Genomic DNA, 21,685 nt, shown 5'->3' on the forward strand with positions numbered 1-21,685 from the left:
GAATAATGGATTTCAGCATGATCTCTAAAGACTATAATCTTGAACGGAGAGACTGTAGATGTTTATGTGTGTGTGGTGGTGGTAGTGCAGCACACTCTAAAGGCCAACATCTGTAAGGGCTGTATGCCAACCAACGACCTCCAGACGCAAAAAAATCAAACTGTGCCTGGAAAGTGCAACACAACGATCCGTAATCGGTTGTGCATTCTGTTTGTAGGTGAAGAATGTGTGTCCCACTTTAATAACAATCATTGTCCATTTGTTTTATAGCGATGTCCGTGCCCTTGGAAAAGTGGATTGAAAATGGGCTGGACTTTGTTTTACAGTTTTATTCCCACTCGGTGGTAAATTAGAGCACAGCAGGGTAATGTCTGTTTATTCCAAATACAGCTGCAATGGCCTCTCTTGCCCCCCCCCCTCCCCCACCAACAACCCATAGGCCTCCTTACCCCGTATCCCTCCGTCGTTTTCCCTCCACACAAACCACACCGGTGCCCCAGCCAGGATCACCTGGACCAGAAGTACGCACACAAATAACACAACACAAAACACTCATTATGCAAACATACGCACCTGCAAACAGACAGCACGACACATCCACGCACACATGCAAATTATCAAACCCAAGCATACGTAGGCCTACGAACATTAACAAGAATTTAAACACGTAGATTGCGAATTTGAGTGTGATTACCAATATTTACTTGGAAAACGAATACTTAAAAGTATTAAGTTGATTAGCAAGTGGACCCAATTTGACCAAACAGACGGTCATGTGTAGTGAAATATAAAAACGATCAATCAATCAATGACAAATAGGCTACACAATATATTATGTATTTATTGTGTTATTCACAGTATTATTCTCATGTTGAGATGTACAATATAGTTTCGCCTATCGTTTGAACAGTGTATAAATTGATTTTGTTGATTTGTTGTGAAACAGGGCCTTTGCTTGAACCCTGGTGCTTGATGATTTATCTAATGGAGTGGTGCGTCATCTTGTGGTACAATCCAAGTATAACCACAACCATAGAGCATATACAGCGATATACCCGTTTCCTTGCCATTCTATAACATTGACATCGCCAAAGCAGTCTCAAAATTAAACGAATTAAAAATAATTATGAAGGATTGGTCAAATGTAGTTTAATTTAAAAAACTATAGAAAAAAAACAAATATAAACAGATAAAATATTGAAATGTAGGTCGGGGTCGCCATCTATTGGCCAAAAGGACAAGTACAATTTGAAAGGCGGAACATAAAAAAAAAAAAAAAGGTTTCCATTGTGTTCGAGACATTTCTACGTGCGCGTCCCCGTAGGGATCTTGTGATCTCTGCGTCAGCTGTCAAGTGATGCTCGTTCCTGCGTTTCAATAGCAAGCCGGTGAGTTATTTACAAACTGGGAGGACCTGAGATTCCACCGACAGGAAGAAGAGAGGGACCATGGTCACTACAGCTTTGCATACCAAGCTCCTGTAAAGCTCGTCTCTGTTCATCTTCTGACTTGGGAAGAGTCTGGACACTGGCATTTCAGATGAAAAGGCCCAAGAAGGACAGGGTTTCCTGGTTTCATTGTAATTCCTTAGCTAGCCTGCGGTTAACGAGTGCAGTCTCAACTCTAAACAAGATCCAGTAGCTAGGTAGCTAGCGGCTAACTACTCGTTCCGTTGACAGGAGATTGGAAACTAGTTTGAATTCGGGTTCCGTACTACTGCTAACCAAGCTCGACAATTCGTAATTATTATTTTCAGAATTGAGCAAGAATCCGTTTCACGGTCGCCGTAACCGAGAAGCATAGTTCCATTTTTTTTTCTCGAATAGTTATGAATAGTTTTAATATTCCAAACAAGACGTCCTCCTCGTTAAGCTCTGCCTTGAGCGCCGATAATAGAGTTAGATTAGCCGATGTAAACTGCAACCATAACGACGAATGGGATGATGATGTGTATATGTGTTTTTATGACAAGACAATGGGTGAAGCGACACAATCTTCAATGCCCTCTGTCCAATCGGGGCTGGATGGACACCTGCCCCGTCCACACGGTCGGCCTCTCTCCACTCCGGGTGGTTTGTTAGGCCTCAGTAGTGCTTTCCCTGCAGAATTCCCTAGTCGGGGTTCAGCTTCGTCTTATTTTCATACGAATTCGTTGGATTACAATGACACTGACGTCGCAAACGAGGGTCCAATGTATGGGAGTCGAAAAAGGACCCGGTCCAACAGTTCAAGACAGCGCTATAATGAGGTAGTGGATGAACTTGGACCCGAGGAAGTGAGGTGGTTTTATAAAGAAGACAAGAAAACGTGGAAACCTTTCGTCGGACACGACTCGCTCAAAATAGAACTTTCGTTTCGTAAATCCTGCGAGCTGAACACTGTTAACTCAAAACACAACGGAAACGAGAACTGTCCGTCGAGTGGAGGTGAGGGAGCGCAGCCGAATGGTTTGGAAGGAATGGGCTTGAGTGGGCCGGTTTATGTTGATAATAGACCCAGCAGTGTGCAGGTGGACCGGGGATTGCTCGATTCACCTGCCGGGTCCTCAGACGCGAGGGACCCTGACGACATCAAGTGTCAAGTTGAACATGTGTGTGTCCGGGGAGGGCTGTACGAGGTGGACGCCAAAGAACGAGAATGTTATCCTGTTTACTGGAATCGTATGTACAATATGATTTCTACATCTAATAAGCAGTTTGTTTTCAAACCTTTTTTATCATTCCATCTTTTCAGGGACTCATCTTCTTAGCTAGGTGATAGTTGTGCTGTTAATTAATTAATCGTGGTGAAGTTACCACCAGTCGGTTTGATTGGTTACCATAGAGGCCTTGAAAACCTGACCTCCCTGTGAAGGATACTTCATTGTTTAGTGGCGGATGTCTTGCCAATGTAACAACATGAGACATATTGGCCGCCCCAATCTTCAGGCAGATTTTGGAACTCTGTAGAAGTTGATATGAGGCTTTTTGTCTAATTACACTCAGCTTCTAAGCAGGCCAGTCTTTGGACAGTTGTACGATTACATAACTCTTTCTCAAAATACAATCAATTTAGTTCATCAGTATATAAAAAAAAAGTCCTGTATGGTTTTGCCTTTCAACTCTTTACTCCATACCCCTCATAAGCGTTGTTGTAACCTGGCCTTTATTTAAAACGAGAGTCCCTTATGAATTCATCTTTAATTAATATATGGACCACCGCCAAAGGATTTGTTAATTATGTCAGGCAAGATGAATGAAAAAAAGGTGGCCTGTGTCAAACACCCTCGAGGTGTCCAGGTATCCCGTAATAATCTCCTGCACTCCTCGCTTTGTTTTCACGACATAAAGAGCAGGACCGCATCCCTGTGATGCGGGCCCAGTGGTTCATCGACGGTACCTGGCTCCCGTTGGAGGAGGAGGAGAGTGACCTTATCGAGCAGGAGCACCTGACTCGTTTCCGAGGTCAACAAATGCAGGACAACTTTGAGTCAGACGTAGTGGCAAGGACCGTCGACAGCAAAGATGGTGAGTTTCAGGGAATGCTGGGGTAGAGTTGTATACAGAATCAAGTGCACAATGATGACTGATTAACAGAACATAATATAACTTGGAACTTGATACAATTACATTTGTTGTCTGTGATGACCTGCACCTCAAACAAATCTACAGCAAATCTTTAAAACAGACAAACTTTGAGCTTGGTCTAACTAACTCAATATTAAGAAACTAATAATCAAAATATCAACTTGTTTGTTGTCAAGATTTTGGTGTAAACAATGCATCATTTAAATAGTTTGTATCAGGGACAGAGCCATACAGGTCAATTTAGCGATGCTATTTTAGAAGTTGCTAGCCATTCCCCTTCAGGTCTATTGTACAGCTTGTCTTATGACGCAATTGTGATTTAGGAACAATATGTGGCAGCTATGCCTGCTGCTCTTAGGAAGGGGAGTGATTGGAGCAGGTGTATGCGTTCCGTGAGTGCATGTGCGCCAACATTTTGTGACGCAAGCCTAATCTCAAATGCTGATGCAGCCATAACCACCTTACCCAGTGTTTTTGTTCTCTCCATCTCTGCTTTGTTGAATTAATGAAAAATGCAGGCAGGGATAAAGCTTTATTAAAAGATTAGGGAAATGTTTGTGTGGGTGATATATTTGAATATTCCGGATTGATCTTTATGTACTGTATACTGCAGTACACACATTGAAATTCACTCCTATTTAAATAGCCACTTATGCATTAGGCTAGCCACTTTTTCACTTAATTCACACATACAATTTTACCACTCAAATAAAAACTCCTAACCTTAGCCGATCTATGCTCCATTTATTAATAAACCATAAGCCTATTTTTGGCATCGACCCATCTGCTGCAAAGTACATTGCAGTACAGCAGACCTGTGTGGACGTTCTTCCACCCCTTCTCAGATGCTACTGGGCCTCATAAATAAAGCAATCAGCAGGCCAGTGCACTGGAGGTTTGATTGACTAGGTTAGCCATTCATGGCCTCTGTGGGCCTTTTGTCTTGTATGTACTCCATAGCTTTTTGCCTTGGGCAAAGAAACATCCCTCACTCTAGGCACATGATCTGGATGGAGAGGTATAGAGGTCACTTATGCATGACGCCCAAACATGCATACACTTTTGATATATTGCCTCTAATGAGGCATGAATTTAAGGTTGTGTATATTGTAAGATGCTGTCAGCCACTTAAGACCCAGTGTTCACCAGTGGTAGAAATATAACAGTTGATAGTCTCTTTACAAAACGCTTCTCGCAGCCATTAGGAGAACAATATCCAAGTAACTTGACTCCGTCGGCCTGTACATTAATCCCCCGGATGACCCTAGCGCTCGATGGATACATTAGCAACCTTTTTAACAAAGCCATTATTCAGTGAGGGAATTGCTCACCGTCAAGCTCAAGTCATTGTTCCTCCATTCACTTCTGTTTTTGACATGTTAAGTTCTCTTTGATACGATTACAGCTGAGCTCTATGTGGTGCGAACATCTACCTTGACATTGCAAACTTTAATGGGGATGATGGAAGCTTATGTTATGGGCTTTCCCTGCTGCCTTACCTCTGCAGCTGGTTGGTAGCATCAAGCCTTGTCCTTTGAGAGGAAGATTAATTATTCAGGCTTTCAAAACTAATATTCTGTTGTGATTGCTGGGAAGACGTGCTGTCATACTATGTGCTGCAAAGATATGATATAATATTGGATCATTTCCGCAAATTACCTCTGCTGAATAATCAAAAATAGATGTTTTTTTTAGAACTGCATACATTTTTATAACTATTTCTCTGTTGGGGATGAGATTATATTGTTGGTATGTCTCCAACAATGACACTTTCGGCTCTTCATGGCTAGCTTGTGACACCAGCCTGTGAAATTTGAGGGCACTTTTCGGAGTAATAATCGTAATGCTCGTCCCAGATGGTAAACCACCAAAACATATCTCTGCAACTGAAGCTATGAAAACACCCACAGCGACTAATCACAGATTCATAGAGATGGAATTGAGGAAGTGAGTTTTTCTCTTTTCACATAACCTCATGATGACAAATGTTTTCTTTGGTTCGCCGGTGTTGGTGTGGTGCTGAAAAGGAATTGAAACTAGCCGAGAAAACTTGGTCAAGTGATTATTGGGTGGATACACTAGTTTCTCATGAATAACTGAGATATTGTAGGAAACGGTTTCACAAGCTGTTATTTTTGGTAGGTTGAAGCACACATTCAAATATGGTTTAGGAATATCTACATTCTCATTTCAATTGCAGCATGGATTTGCCTGTGTAGACCTGGAACTGCACCTGACTGAGTTATGGGGCCATTCAAAAAATATCGTGCCTAACAGAATGGGCACAGTATGTCATCCATCAACACATGGGACATAAAAGAGACAAATGAAAAATAAGTCAAACCAGTGACATGCGGATGTCCGTCCAGTACTTCATTTTCTGACTGATGTCCACAGCAGCTAGCTGCAAACATAAGCTCAAGGTTAGGTTAATTTAGGTCATCATTCTTGTTATGTTGTGCTGCTAACCATTGGCTTTGAGACTGCTTGTTGGGGTTCAAAGAATTGTGAAAGGTGATGCTTTGACAAGGCCATGGTTTACCTAATTTGAAAAGCAGTCGTACTAGTATTTTAAGTAGGTCATTAGTAAAACAGATAATAGTGCATTGATTTTATCCCTCTAATTCACCTACTTCAAGCTAATGTAGGGAATGGTTTGTGGATGGATTCCTCTGTTGTCCTGCACAGATGAACCTCATTGTTATCGAAGCTTTTAGTACGCCGCTAGTGACCTCAGCTCTCCTCTCCCTGAGCATTATTAATTTGCCTGACTAAGAGGCCGCTGGCATTTGCAAGTCAGAGCCAGAGGTTCCACCATGTCAAGCCTTGGATTTGCACTATCAATTTGTCTGTTAAAGACTGGCATATTTTCTTCTGATTTACGTTAAACCTTATGCTAAATGCTTCTTTTTCTAATTTTGCCCTTTCTTTTTTCTGTGGCCTGTTTTATACGGTAATGGTACTAGTATTTTGTTCTTGCAACATAATCAAACAATTATCTTGGCAACAGGCCTGTAGCCAAGGTTTTGGTGTACAAGTTGGTGAACAATTTGATTAACACCCAACACTGCCACCATACCAGAAAGTCTAAGAAAAGTGCTGGTGAAGGGAAAATGGGTGATTTTAGGGCATGGGGGTAAGTCAGTTTCCGCCATTAGGATGAAAAAAAAAAAAGAAGGCAATTTCAAAGGTTAGCTGTTGTCTGATTACATGTGCTTATGCGCAGCAGTAACCAACTCGTCAACTAAAACTCTGAGGCATTCAAGTAGATCCTAATTTTTTTTAACGAGAAATATATACTATCAATATATTGTACTGTACTATAATATATTAACTAAATATATATAACAAGAAGTGCTGACTTTACTTTAATAATAGTACATCCAACCACGTGAACCTTAATCATTTCCATTCACACAATTATTTGTATTAAGTTTTGTGCTCTTTTGTTTTAATGCCATTTTCCTCTCTGACTTACTAATATGTTGACAGTTTGGTGTTGAGTGGCTAGTTCAACATAGTTGTAGTTAGTTTTTGTGAAAATATTAAAACCATTATTACACTGTTACATACACCACTCATTTTAGTTGTTTTCTGTTGATTTCATCAACTTTGGTCTTTTTGCTACATAAATGCTTTTGCCAATGCATAATACTCTTCCATGTATCTGTTGATAAGGATACAGAGACTCCCAAAAACGTTATACCATGATATTATTCTGTCACTGTCCGATAGTCATGTTTGTGATCATTTGCAGCCATGCAAAATCATGCCTTGCTGAGGATGTATACTTTATTGTACTTTGATTTAGAATATTTGATCACAAGCCTCAGTGTGTTACGGTAAGTAGAATCAAATCAAAATTCCTTCGGAAATCGTCACAATCTTAAGGCAACGGCATCTGTCATGTTTTTTTTGTGTAATGTTGACCCCATCATCAGTCATCTCTGGCATCTTTCAAGTAAAGTCCCATATCGGGTTCCCCTATATATTTGACCTCAGCCTTTTTTTGCTTATTCCTTGCCAAGTGGAATTGGATATAAAAGGCCATGATGTACTGCCCTAGCTGGCAGCATCTGCTACCATCCAAAGAGGTCCCCATCTGATAGCGTCCCGACTTGACTGATGCCCTTGTCCAAAAGTGATGACAGTACTGGTAGTCTGTGTGATTACCCCAAGGCCGGGCATATTAATCACTTTCTCTTGGTTGTTAGTTCTTTCCCACCTGCCCCCCTTCTACCTCCCCTTTCTGTTCAAATGGAGCGGATATCAGACCTGTGCTAAAACCACATGTCACAAACGCAAACGCTGCCAAGGTACGGTAAAACCCAAATTTATTATTTTTCCTCTACATTAGTGCTCAAAGCCTATGCCCGTTCTCTCCCCTGTAGTTTCTAGCATCTTTTGACGTACCTTTCCCCTTCAATCTGAGGTGTATTTCTATGACGACAACACATTCAACACCTATCCCACCTCCCCTTGTGAGCCTGTACCTAGCCCTCATGCAAGTACCTCTGACTCTGCTGTGACCCAGAGTTAGGTGCTGCTACTATCTTTTTGTGGAAACCAGTAGTGTTTTGTACTCTAGCTGAAGTGGAAGGATAGGGAAAGTGAAGATAAATACTCAGATTGTACAGTCATTCTTTCATTTGAAATTTAAATTAACCCCATACCAAAGATGGATCAGATCTCAAGCACCCTGTTACCATAAGGCCACCATGTGCGGTGTCTGTTTAAGCTCTTCTGCCCTCTCTCGTCCCTGACTCGCTATTTTCTCCTCACTCCTATCTCCTAACACACAGCCACAGTCATTAATGAACTACCCCCTCACTCTGGCTCTGAGGGCTCTGAACAAAGCTTTCTGTGGAGGATGGCTAGGCTCAGGTCACTAAACAGAGGAGCCATTGAGGGCCATAATGCACCGCTGTGTACTGCTGGCTTCTTTGAGTTCCAGAACTGCCCTAGTTGTGGGTGCATTGAACCTCAACTAAACTGCTCAGTTTCACTAAGTTCTGGCCTAGCATTACTGTAGAAAATCCAGGCGCGGACATTGACCAAAAAGCTAGTTTCCATGCTGCTGATGCATCGACTTGGATAGACTTGCCACAACGTCACTAACATAGAGCCCCCTGTGTTAAGTCTCAATGAAATGTGTATTTATAGTGTAGCTGAGCCTTTCTATGGCTTGGCCAGATAAAGTGAAGACAAATTAAATGCAGGCTGTTGCCACTGAAGCGGTTGCTTGAACTGTAAGCACTCAACTCATTATCATAACGGTAGTCAGAGTTACTCCCCTGTTGCCAGATAGCAGCTTTGCTCCTCATTTGTTCTTACGCCACTCGAGTAGGAACAAATCAAGGCACATTCTTTTCTTCTCTGACTCCTTCTGTAGATCAGAAACCAATTCCTTCTTCCCGTCTTATGCTGTTCGCTTTCCATCTCTTTCCCATATGTTGTACCTATCCTTCCATTGCTGTGAGGGATTAGTGTTAGAATCCTAGTACTCTAGGATTCTCCTAGTACTTTATAAGCTTTCCAAGGTGTGACTGTCGGAGAACCTTCATAAACATTTAAATCAGCCTTCCTACCACATCCTCTTTAGCATCACGTCACTCTTGCCTGCTACATTACAGTCTACCTACCCCATCAGGTCCACATCTATAATTTAGATGGCTTGATTATTATTGGTGCTCTTGGACAAAGACATCCTGTTATCCTGTCAAAACACGACATGTAAAGCTCAACCCTTTGGCTCCATGACTCCCATGTCAATTGTTTTTCTCTCCGGTCCAAACAGGGAGGCACTGATTACGGCCTCCAACCTCTCATAGGCCCAAATAATCAAGTAGCAGAGGAATGGACGCCACTTTTAACTGAGTCGGACTCATCCCCTTAAAAGGTGTTTAAAGGCCTCACGCTGACTCAATCTCTGACTTGTTTTGTCTTTTTTGAGCAACATTGCAGTAAGAAGGTACCCTCGTGGCGGGCCACAAAAACATGTTGGATCTTCACCAATCTAATATTCAAACTGGTTAGTTATCCACAAGGTAATCTGGAACATTCCGTTTGATTCCAACAGGACTTATGATTGGACCTTGGCCCGATGTCAGTGTTGCACTCACCCTTCTCAGTGCTCCTTGGCTGAGCGGCACACCTAAAGGGGATTGTAAGGACATGTCACAAGGGCTCGTTCCTCAGTCTTTATTTTTTTAAATCAAACACTTTCATGTTCCTTCCATCAAGATGTAAAACAATGGGTCTCCTCTTAGCCATATCTCTGCTCTTACTTGCTCTAGTCACCGTGTCGACAATTGAAATTAGCCTGTCCAAGAGACAAGGAAATATGGCTACCGCCGTGCAGACAAAATGACACTGCACTATGAGCAAGAAAGAGCTGAAGTAGGCAGAAATATGGTGTGCTGACGTGGTGTGCTTCCCCATGATGCTGCAGATCAATGCCCTGCTAGACTATTTGATCGTGCTCTTGGACTTGATGTTGTTTTCCTCTACTTTTTTTATTTTTAGGGTGGTGTTGTACTACTGTTGAGCTCTTAACTGTGGCTGTGTTTTCTATCCTCTTGTCTCTATTCTCTACCATCCTTTCATGTGAAACCTCCGATCCTCACATACTCCTGTTATTTTGGTTCCCTCTGAAAACTCCTGTTTCTTTTTTTTATAATCATTGTCATTGTACACCAATACCTTGCTCTCCCTTTTTATTTCCCCTTGTGTGTGTTCGTCCCCATTTGGCCGGAACATTGCAGCCGTCCACAGTTTGAAGCTGAGTCGCACCCACGTGGACTGGCACAGCGTGGATGAGGTCTACCTCTACAGTGATGCCACCACCTCCAAAATTGCACGCTCTGTTACACAGAAGCTGGGCTTCTCCAAAGGTCAGAATTCTGCCTACGCTTTTCCTCACCTACTGGGGAATTTCTTGGGTTGAAAGAAGTTGATTGTTGTTGCAGTATAATCCAGTTTTTTTTATTAGATTAGCCTACTGAAAAACAACCCATTCATCTGTGGTTTTTTGAGCAATCAGCCAGAAACAATTTAACCCATCACAATTTGTGTTAGAGCCCAGGTTGGATTCTATGATATGAATGAATCTGCATTACTGTTATCTCCAACCCTCCAGTCCTGTAGCACATTCCTGTCCCTCTCCTTCTCAGATTTAGAGAGACACCCCCCCCCCCACTAAGGAGGCAAATCTCCTTAGTGGTGTCCAGGCAGCGATCCCATTGGCTCCCACCACTCTAGCATGTAGCACATGACCGGAATGAAGCGGAGAATCTAAAACACAAACGCACGCACGCACGCACGCACGCACGCACGCACGCACGCACGTACGTACGTACACACACACACACGTACAGGCTGCTAGCTACAGTACAGCTGTTGCACAACACACTGCAACTGGCCACACTCGCAGCAGGAGGCTTTGTCCGAACCTACTGACCCGTTTGATCCCAGCAGAGCATGTCACTCAGACACTCATAATCTGTCTTCAATATATTTAATGCTACATACAAAAAGCTCAACAATGCGTGTCGTTTATCAGTCGCTGGTGAAACTACAATAATTCAATTGAAATAAACCACACACAGTGTGTGCCCTCAAAATTCCTCTGCTGACCTCGCAGTGTTTGTCCCCAGCCTCTAGCAGTGGGACGCGGCTGCATCGCGGCTACGTGGAGGAGGCCTCCCTTGAAGACCGGCCGCCCCAGACCACTCACGTGGTCTTTGTTGTCCACGGCATCGGGCAGAAGATGGACCAGGGCCGCATCATCAAGAACACTGGAATGTAAGTGGGAGAATCGGACGGTGTAGTGGCTCAGGGTGGTCTGTTCCCCGCCGAAGGTTTCTGGTTTCCATCCAGAGTGTCTGTAGCCTAACCCGTAGGCATCTTTTGAGCAACCTGCCCTATTCCCCTACATGGTCTGTCCCGCTCATACTGAAGCCGTATCATATGAACGATGGCTTCAACACGGCCAATTTGACTGATAAACATTGCAGGAATTTTGTTACGGCAAAGCAACAGGAATGAGGAATGAGCTGGTATCCCTCAGATTCACACCTGCGATTTACATGACGTCAATCAGGTCAACCGTCTCTCCTTTTGACATTTTATCTGAACACCCTGCAGCTCTCTTACCCTTACTATCTACATAACTCGCCTTCTTCTGTCTTTTTCACAACTGTGATCCCTGCTATAAACAATGCTAGACAGGTATAACTTGAGTATTCTTTTGCCATTGGAAGTCCACCAAGCTACTGCTGTAGTAAGCAGGGGCTGAAACGCTTTCCGGAGAGACGCTCTACATTTCATGCCATGTAGAGCACTGCTTTTTGTGCAAACAAATTTTGCAGAGGAGATGACGTGTACATCCCATCGCATGGGAGGTGTCTGAGCTCCTGTGCATCACAGACGCCAATTTGTTTTGCAAGAAGCAAGAGGCCCTGATGGGCGTGAAAGCTAACAAAATGGAAAATGGTAACTACGTTTATAGCAAAGGTTTAGGACTATCTTAAACCCTATGAGAACAGCAAAGACGCATGACTCCTTCTGCATTAACAGTTGAGTGAGTCAGTGTCTGACATCACATGCACCACAGCTCTTAACATGGCGACATCAGGATCTGAATGTCCACAAGCTACAGCCGCACTATATCTGGACGAGTAGGACTATATCTGGCTGTCTTTAGTTGCACAACTGCTCTGGTTTTGATCCAGCAGAGATAGTAGTGGGAGAACGCAGGGAGCAGAGGCATGTGTGTCTCAATGCTCTGAGCCAAAGGGCATTCCTCTGACCACAACTTAGGTTGGCTAAGCAGGTAAAGTAGATCAAGGCAGACTGACCTCACCTCTAAGCCTGGCTCCCACCCCCTGTGGATTACAGTCTCCGCGCCGTTCTCAGAGGCCTTAAGAGGAAAGATCAGACCTCTTATAATTCTAGCAAAATGTTTATCTTTGCCTTTAACCTTAATGGTCCGTATGCCATTGCTTGCTTACTAATGTCTTGAATAGATTTCCTAAACGTATCCCAACATTGCAAGGTTACTCTCATAACAATTGCTTTTTACTAGCTGTGCATAGAGGCTTTGTATGTTGTACTTCAGATTCATAGCATTTAAGCACATTGTCTACGTGCCAGCCGTCATTTAGTGCTCTATCTAGCCTCCGGTCGATGCAGTCCAACCAGTTTCACTTAAAAGGCATTCTTTCCATCCATTTTCACACGTCGGTATCTCTCTCGCTCTCTCGCTCTCTCGCTAGCTCTCTCTGCAGATTCTTTAAGGCTACACTGCCCCATACTGGACCTACAGCAGCATAGCCATCACTTCTAATCTATTAATATAGAGCCCCCCCTCCTCCCCCTCTAAACCATGACCGTTTAATTTCGCTGTAGATGGCCAATGTTGTTAGCATTGACTATTTATTCTCTAGCATGATTTCACCTTGACTCTGCAGTAGGATCCCATTTCAATAGCCGCGTTTACATGGCAGATCTATAGCCGCGTTTACATGGCAGATCTATGCCGCATAGATTTCTATGCGGCATAGATCTGTTCCTAAAATGTGTTCCGAATGTACTGTATACATGGCAGTAACAAAAGTGTCCGTTATGTCTCTCGCGCACACCTGACACGTCTCTGGACCGGCGGCGACATAATGGATGTCTTATCACTATCGGGGATTTTAAATTTGATTTTAATGAAAGCACAGCAGGAGAGAGCTTTTCTCTGCCTGCTCCTTCAATTAAGAAGGAGGAGGACAGCGCAGCAACGTCAATTTCTCGTCAGATCTTTATATTTACCCTATGCTCCGCCGCAAACAAGAGGAATTTGGATGCGAGTCCGCAGCCAAGACTGGTGGGAGAGAGTGGTCTTACGGGAATTTAGTGACCAGGAATCCTCGAAGGTCCAATTGCGCTCTACTGCAGCTGCCATCTCTCTAAGTTAAAAAGTATTTTAACGTTCAGCCTGCAAAAGTACTAGTAGTAGCCTACTCATTTACAGTTATCTCGGACGCGCGCGGACACCTCATTAATAAACACCCATGTCCCGTCGCTTAGCAACCGGACACGCTTACCGGACTACTTTTACGGAGTGATAACAAAGACGTGAATCAGGCAATAAATCCACTTTCCTTGACAGCGGTGAAGTTCGGTGTGCTTAAAAGTACCGACGGAGCTCAGTGAACTACTGCGGCTGCTCCAAGTTAAACCCCAATCTATGCGGAATAAGTGTATACATGGCGATTTAAAACGGACTACACCACCTATTCTATTCGGCATAGAATCTATGCCGAACAGATAATTGTATTCCGAATGAGGCGTATACATGACCATTTTCTATGCCGCATAGACATCTATGCGGCATAGATGTGTCCATGTAAACGCGGCTACTGAGCGCCTATGAGAACTTTGGACATAAATTGACATGCATGTACATTTAGATTAACAGAGGGGTTTGACTCCTTAGTGTCCTCCGGGTAAAGCCGAGGCTAATGAAAGCACATTATCAATGGAGGAGCTACCGAAATATCGGCACTTCATAATGAATGATAAGTGTTGATACTGATATGTAATGACTCTTATTTATCTACTTGGTGTGTGTCTGTGTGTATGTGTAGGCTGAGAGAGGCGGTAAGGAAGATGGAGGAGAAACATTTCTCAGAGAACCACGGAGAGCATGTGGAGTTCCTTCCTGTGGAGTGGCGCTCTAAACTGGCACTGGATGGCGGTGAGTGTGTGTGTGTGTGTGTGTGTGTGTGTGTGTGTGCGTGAAAACCAATGTGCTATCTATCGTGTCTCAATCTTTTTGATTACTCATGAGGTACTATTTATTTTGTAATATATTTGTAACAATTACTTATTATATATATTATAAGTCATTGATAATATATCATGTATGCTCATACATTTTTTTATGTTAAGCAATTGAATGTTAATAAACTATATCAACAAAGCAACTTAAAGAATACGTTTCACGTTCGTTTTCTGTTTTCATCTCGACCTAATGACTCGGCGAGTACAGTCAGACAGTAGCATAGAGAACTGAGGGACTGCCTTGTGCTGTTTCTAGATACCGTGGACTCGATCACACCAGATAAAGTGAGAGGGCTCAGAGACCTCCTCAACAGCAGCGCTATGGACATCATGTACTACACCAGCCCACTGTACCGAGATGAGGTGACTGGGACACACACACACACACACACACACACACACACACACACACACACACACACACACACACACACACACACACACACACACACACACACACGCACACGCGATCATGATTTCTGTTTATTTTTCATGCGCAGATCACCAAGGGCCTCACCCACGAGCTGAACAGACTCTACTCGCTCTTCTGCTCGCGGAACCCCGAGTTTGTGGAGAAGGGCGGCAAGGTGTCCATGGTGTCCCACTCGCTGGGCTGCGTCATCGCCTTCGACATCATGACGGGCTGGGACCCCGTGCGCTTCTGCCTGCAGGAGCACCAGGCCATGGAGGAGGAGCTGGCCCTGCGCTGGCTCTCCTACGAGGAGAAGGACCTGATGGAGCAGCTGCAGAGCACCAGGACCAGGTGAGACGCCAGCCTTGGAGGCCCTTTCTGTTTTTACTGGTTTGATGTGCGGGTGTGGTCACTGCTGCTTTACTTCCCAGGTGGCACGTGATATTTTGCATATTTTTTGTATTATGTGTTTTTAAGTTGTTTGAAGCTGAGGTGGAAGTGGATACTATCATGTTACAAATGGTTCCCCATGACTGGCTGTACCAAGCTGAATCGAAACCACGTTGTGGCACAGTCTCCCAAATCTATTATATTGTTAATCTATTAATTCATTGTGTATTGTGTTGCGGGATGCAACTCGAGCAGTTTTATAAACTTGGCAAGCGACATCACAACAGCAGTCTAATACTATATTGTATACTGTTATGTTTAAGGAGGGTTATTGAGTGCTATTTTTTCTTTCTCACCCCAGGTTACGAGAACTGGAAGGTCGGCTTGGAGGCCTGGAAGCCTCAAAACCATCAGCAGCTCCAGCGCTCAAATTTAAGGTACAAGATGATGTAAAAAAGAACCACAAACGTCTTTATAACATTTTTATAATACGGATTGTATTTGTACAGAACTGTCTGGGTTTGTGCTAATGAAGACAGGAGAATGGGCCACCACAATCACACATCATCACAACTTGAATCAAATCGATATTGTTAGATTAGCAGAAAGGGTTCCAAATGAAGTTTCCAACACTACTTAAATCTTTTACTCAATAGGATATGAGCTATGGACTTGGAAGCATATCAGACGCTATGACTCGCAATAACCGGGGCTCCACCAGAGATGGCGCAGTCCCCCTGGCATATCATTTCAAGTTAACTTTATTGTCAGACCAACCGTGCAACAGGATACATAGAGGACCGAAATTGCGTTCCCTCATACTTCAAATGTGCTATTATGTAACACACAATATATAACATAACAACATAATATAGTAACATAACATAAAAGTGTCAAAAGACCAAAACAAATAAACACGTCATATACAGACAGAAATCAAATACATTGTACTGAATATAATATTCAGTGTTTTGAGGCAGTAATAGAGGTGCAAGACGGTAAAGTGCCGAATAGAAGCATGATAATAATAAAGTTAAACGCTAATTGTGCTTCTAAGTTATTCCTAAACACGGGGGTTTGGCTGTGTGGGCGTCTCCTCCAGGTGGAGAACTTCTTCTGCATGGGCTCTCCGCTGGCCGTGTTCCTGGCCCTCAGGGGCATCCGGCCCGGCTCCAGCGTCCAGCAGGACCACATCCTGCCCACCTCCATCTGCCGCCGGCTCTTCAACGTCTTCCACCCCACCGACCCCGTGGTCAGTCCCGCTGGCTCACCCCCCCCCCCCCCCCCCCCCCTTACAACTTGAACACTCATACAGACTAATTATCTTCTATCCCCCATATTCCCACCACACAAGGTTTTTTTTAATTAATGCCTGAAAAAACACTCTAATCAATTTTTGCTAATTTCTTTGCATAATTATGTTTTCCTTTACTTATCTATTATTTTATTTTATTGTATGACAATGTTTATATGTGAAGCACTTTGAGTCTGCCTTGTGTATGAAAAGTGATGAAATATGAATAAAGTCGCCTTGCCTTGCCTATAATATCCAGCGAATATAACATCAAGCCGTGAGACACATATGCAGCACATATGTGGAAGTTGGAGTGCTTGCTGTGGTGCGTTTTGGCCTGTAACTCTTCTTACATTCTTTTTCAGGCCTACAGACTGGAGCCTCTGATCCTCAAACATTACAGCAACATTGCACCCGTTCAAATTCATTGGTGAGACGTCAACTCCACTACCAACCTTTGTCTTCAACCTAACGCAACACCACGGTCCAACAGTCACGCCTTTTTTTCGATTTCCCACATCAGGTGCAGCGCCAATCCCACGCCCTACGACGAGATCCGGCCGACGTTCCTCACACCGGTGAAAGACCCCACGTCGGACAGTGAGAGCCTTCCAAGCCCCAGCACCTCCCCCGTCCTCATCCGCAGGCACTACGGGGAGTCCATCACCAACCTGGGCAAGGCAGGCATCCTGGGTAAGGCCACCTCAGTCTCCCATTGGTCCACGTAAAGCCTGTGTCGTTGACAATCCACATGTGTACCGTGTTACACGTTGACTTATTGGTCAATGGCGAAGGTATACATTTGCTGTGTTTTTTTAAATTTTCTGTTAGTTTTTATCTCACATGCATCTCTCTTCCTCGCGCTCTTTCTTCGTCTGTCGTATGCGTAGGTGCGGCCAGCATAGGCAAGGGCATCGGGGGCATCCTCTTCTCTCGGTTCTCTCGCTCCAGCAGCCAGCCCTCTGTATCTTTGGGATTGGAGGAAGGGGCAGCCACCGCAGAAGGGGAGGAGCCAAAGAAAGCCGACAGCCAATCGGCGTACAGCCTCTCCACGATGGCCCAGTCTGGCCCCGCCGTCGCCGACACATCACGTACGTTCACCTCCAAAGACTTCAGCGTCAGTAGATCAATATTAATACTGGATCTATATCAACTACTATCTTCTATTCTATTCTAAAATCGACTATCTTCTATTCCATTTCTATTTTTTCGATTTATGGTATTTATATGTTAAAACGGCACCTGTTGATGTCATGAGGAGTCAGATGAGCAAAATTTCAATATTGGCCTTTTGTAGCTTCGGTATCAATGTCTTTTGACCAATAAATGTCATGTCGGTTGTTGAAGTGGAAGAAAGGATCTTAAGCATAAAGTGTGCATTGAGTGTGCGTACCAGGAGGTAGATCAGTGTTGTGTTGTGTTGCAGTGGAGCTGGAACGCCGTATTGACTTTGAGCTACCTGAGGGCCTGGTGGAGAGTCGCTATTGGTCAGCGGTGACCTCACACACGGGCTACTGGATCTCCCACGATGTGGCTCTCTTCCTGTTGACCTTCATATACAAGCAGAAAGATACGCCAGCTGCAGCCGCCGCCAAAGACGACTTGGAGCAAGACTAACACACACACACGCGTGCATGCACACAGACAGACCTACACACACAAACCCACAGGATTTCTCCGACCCGTTTGTCTCTTTTCCTTCCTGTTCCTTGTCTTAACATATGTGTTCCTTAACCGGAGCTGGTTCAGAACGTCACTCAAACACACACACCAACCGTTGTTTGCTCTATATTTAATAGCTACAGCATCGCTCTCACCCCAAGGGTGACACCATTGAACTGAGAACCCCTAAGGAGGTGAATCTTGTGCCACTATGACCAGTAGCCCCCCTGTGTCCTGTATAGAGAACATGGCATATACATAATAGGAGCTTGGTAAGGTTGGTCCCACCACCTTAAAGTTTCTGTGTCCGTCTGTCTGTCTGTCTCTGTCTCACTTTCTCTCCATCGGTCATCTCCTTGAAGAAAAAGACTGGTCGTGTTTTTACTTTCCATAAAGCGCACAATGGCAGCATTTCTTATTGTCAAACATTGATATTGTTTGACCGCATTTCATAGAACAATTCTACTGTCTGTGTAAAGAAGTAATATATTTCACTTTTACAGGAAGTCTGCCATAAATGTCACATTTTATGTATCTTATTTCTGAAGCAACATCGTTGGCCTTGCTCTTAGGTTTTGAAGCATTGAATGCAGAATAGCAAACCCACAAGTACAACACATAATATTTTTTTTAAGCACCATTGACTTGACGGACCATTGACTTGACTTGCAATGTTTCATTCTGTATTTCAATTGTTTCTTTGTTGTCGATGTCGACAAGAGAAAGTAGTACATCTTGAAGTACAACCTTACCATTAATCTCCTTTTGAAATGGAGATCGTTATGACAAATGAATGAGTCCCTTTTATTGTGGTCATTTTTTATTATGACTAACAGGCCTTACTGTGGCTTTAACAACTGCACACACACAAAAACTCTAAAGCGATGGAGACTCCTTGATTAGGGTTGCACATTTATTTTTGTTTAAGATTAAATATTTAAGAGAATATGTATGAATCAAATGTAAATGTCAGTTATTCAAAGTTCAAATAGCTCTTGGTGAGCTATTAAACTAGGAAAATCATTATCTTTTCAGTTATTGGAAAAGGCATTTATTATGTAGAGCTTGAGTCTAGAGTATTTATTGATGAGAATAAGATCACCAGGAGACCTTTTCTGCAAACGTGTGTTTACAGTTACCGGTATATGATTGACATGAGACCTCTGGAAAAACATGTATTTTTTCTAAATAGGAAGTTATTTTTTAAATCAACATTTTAATCGGCTGTGAATATTAACCTCTATGTTACAAAAAATGGTTTGCATGTACGCATAGCAGGTTTTTATTTTTAGTAACATGCAAATATTTTGACTGCTGCTTCATGAAAATACAATCGTAACACTTGACTTTTAACATTGGGCATGATTTGAAGCTGTGCTACTCTGACCCCATTCTCATAGACTCGTATGGGACCCAACCTTGAACTGTCAGCATTCCCTACATCATAAAAGATAACCATTACTTCAGAATAACAAAATTAGAAAGCCTTAACAGACAAATCCATGTGCAATTTCAGACAGTTTGATAACTGTCTGAAACAGGGAGTTCTATAAAGCTTGCCTTAAGATTGACGAGGGAATAATCCAAACTATTTCCATGCACCTCCAATGTAATGCTTTATAAGGGTATAGAAATGTGTTGGATCTGTAATGGGCTTACCTCACATTATTCTCTGATGGGGTCTATGAGGTAAAACTTTGTGTTTACTGGAATTTATTCAGCTTCAGTATGAAGTTGCCTTCATGTCCCTATCTCTCGATTGTCATAGTCCTGACCTGATGGTGGCATAAGCTACTGTGTGGAGGACCGTGGACCGGTCCTCCACTATAATACGTTCTCTTCAGCCGTGAAGCACTCAAAAAGTGTCGGATAGTAGATGCATGCATGCCTGTGTGTGTATTTATGTATGAAAATAATTAATCTAAGGACCTGTTGTGTCTACGCTAATCTAGATCAGACTCGTCTTGTCATTGATGCGTTTTGTGAAAAACGCATCGGATGTGATCCGAATATGTTTGCATCAACTGGACAAAACCCATTACCTACTTAAGGAGTCTGAATAATTGCTTTAGTGGGCCTAATGGTAGATGGGGTGTCTTTTTCACTTGCTCTTTTACTCGTATGTGGAACAAAGCACTGACAGAGGGCCAATGATTTTAATAACCTGCATTCGTAGATTGGAGACAATTTCCCCTTTATTCCTTCACAGAAGCAGTCCTTTTTGCTCAATACTCCACCATCCTTAAGTTTTTCTAGTGAAAACGCATGGATAAATAACTCCCCTGTCAACTTCTGCATGTTAAAGTTGCCGAGCTGAATACCACAAGCCCAACTCAACAGCTTTTACTAAATTATCTGTTATATTTTTATAAAGCACCACCAAATGTATCCGGCTTTTTGATATGCCATTCGGTCATGTCGTGACATTCTGCCAACTAGAACATTCTGAGGATTTATGTAGGAAGATTCTGCTAATTTTATTTTTGCTGAAAGGGCATCTCATTGCATTGAAGAAGGGTTCTTTGTTTTGCTGTTTGTCTTATTTCCTACATCGTTTGGCATCGGTTGTACCGATGTAGCTGTCTGTAGTTCCCCAGGACAGCTGCATTATGAGGCTATAGAACAAGGAATTTTATCAGTTTATTGTTGAATATAAATATGACTGATTATTTGAAAGGATGAGACCCCCCCCCAACCCCACTGCCCAGAGCTGTGCACTAACCAATGCCTGTTTTATTTTAAACTGCCATCAGAAGCATTGTATTTATTTCTTTTATTAAACTTTTTTTTTCCATATCATGTCTACGTGTTACCTTCTTTCTATTTGATCAGTAATGACCTAGTTTTCATTCATGGGTTTTTGTGTAACTTCTACAGCGATAAGTTTGTCTGGGACCAGACATTCTGGGATGGAAATCTAAGACAAAAGGGGACGATTCCTGGTTTCCCTGTTGGACAATAGACAATAGGGCTTTTATTTAATCTGAAAGGGTTGCATTCTTCCCAGTGCACTCCTCTCCATTGCAGATGAAGTGCATTGATACATCATGAATAGGCTCTATTGTAAATCACAAGCTGTTGTGGTTTCAACCTAAGCTATGAGTGCTTTAACGCAGTTAATAAACATCTGCAGAAGCCTTGGTCACAGATGGCGCCTGTTACAGCAGAAGTGACGCGCGTAAATAATACATGGTGATTGTAGAGGTTCGCCAGCAGATGGTAGTCATGTTTAGATAATATTAAAACATCCACAATCTGCTGCAGTGTTGCTGTTACATTGTGGTAGTCCTATGTACATTTACTAGCAACTCATGTCTTTTTTATATACCAATGCCGTATCGTTCCTTTCTTTTTAATATACCAATGTCGGTAGTCACATATTTTCGTTGAACTGACTTCTTCCTCCACTCTTCTTCGCTCGTTCTCCGTTCTTCTGCAGTCCTCCGCTCCTCTATCCACAGCAGCTAAATGCTCTCCCTATCTGTCTAGTGACCCTGCTCTGCGTCTCACTGACTCTGATGTTTACCCTGC

At 43.0% G+C, this 21,685-nt stretch overlaps 1 protein-coding gene across 4 annotated transcripts; it reads left to right on the plus strand.

The window, feature by feature from the left end:
- Positions 1 to 1,290: 1,290 nt before the first annotated feature.
- ddhd1a (DDHD domain containing 1a) lies at positions 1,291 to 21,198 on the plus strand. Of its 4 annotated transcripts, XR_008895726.1 has the most exons (15): positions 1,291 to 2,660; positions 3,330 to 3,506; positions 7,781 to 7,882; positions 10,331 to 10,459; positions 11,222 to 11,369; positions 14,201 to 14,310; positions 14,653 to 14,759; positions 14,897 to 15,159; positions 15,560 to 15,635; positions 16,301 to 16,450; positions 16,858 to 16,922; positions 17,016 to 17,185; positions 17,383 to 17,583; positions 17,919 to 19,398; positions 19,433 to 21,158. XR_008895726.1 is itself a non-coding variant. In XM_056591306.1 (14 exons), exons 1-14 carry the CDS (start codon positions 1,829 to 1,831, stop codon positions 18,107 to 18,109), a joined length of 2,706 nt encoding a protein of 901 aa, XP_056447281.1. In that variant the 5' UTR covers positions 1,291 to 1,828; the 3' UTR covers positions 18,110 to 21,178. The 4 variants fall into 4 exon arrangements, 3 of the variants coding, with proteins under 3 accessions (XP_056447281.1, XP_056447280.1, XP_056447282.1); XM_056591306.1 differs by lacking the exon at positions 7,781 to 7,882 and adding an exon at positions 9,646 to 9,732 and having other exon boundaries at positions 17,919 to 21,178; XM_056591305.1 differs by having other exon boundaries at positions 17,919 to 21,157.
- Positions 21,199 to 21,685: the final 487 nt, after the last annotated feature.

The sequence above is a fragment of the Gadus chalcogrammus genome, chromosome 5 (genome assembly GCF_026213295.1).
Source record: "Gadus chalcogrammus isolate NIFS_2021 chromosome 5, NIFS_Gcha_1.0, whole genome shotgun sequence".
Classification (NCBI taxonomy): domain Eukaryota; kingdom Metazoa; phylum Chordata; class Actinopteri; order Gadiformes; family Gadidae; genus Gadus; species Gadus chalcogrammus.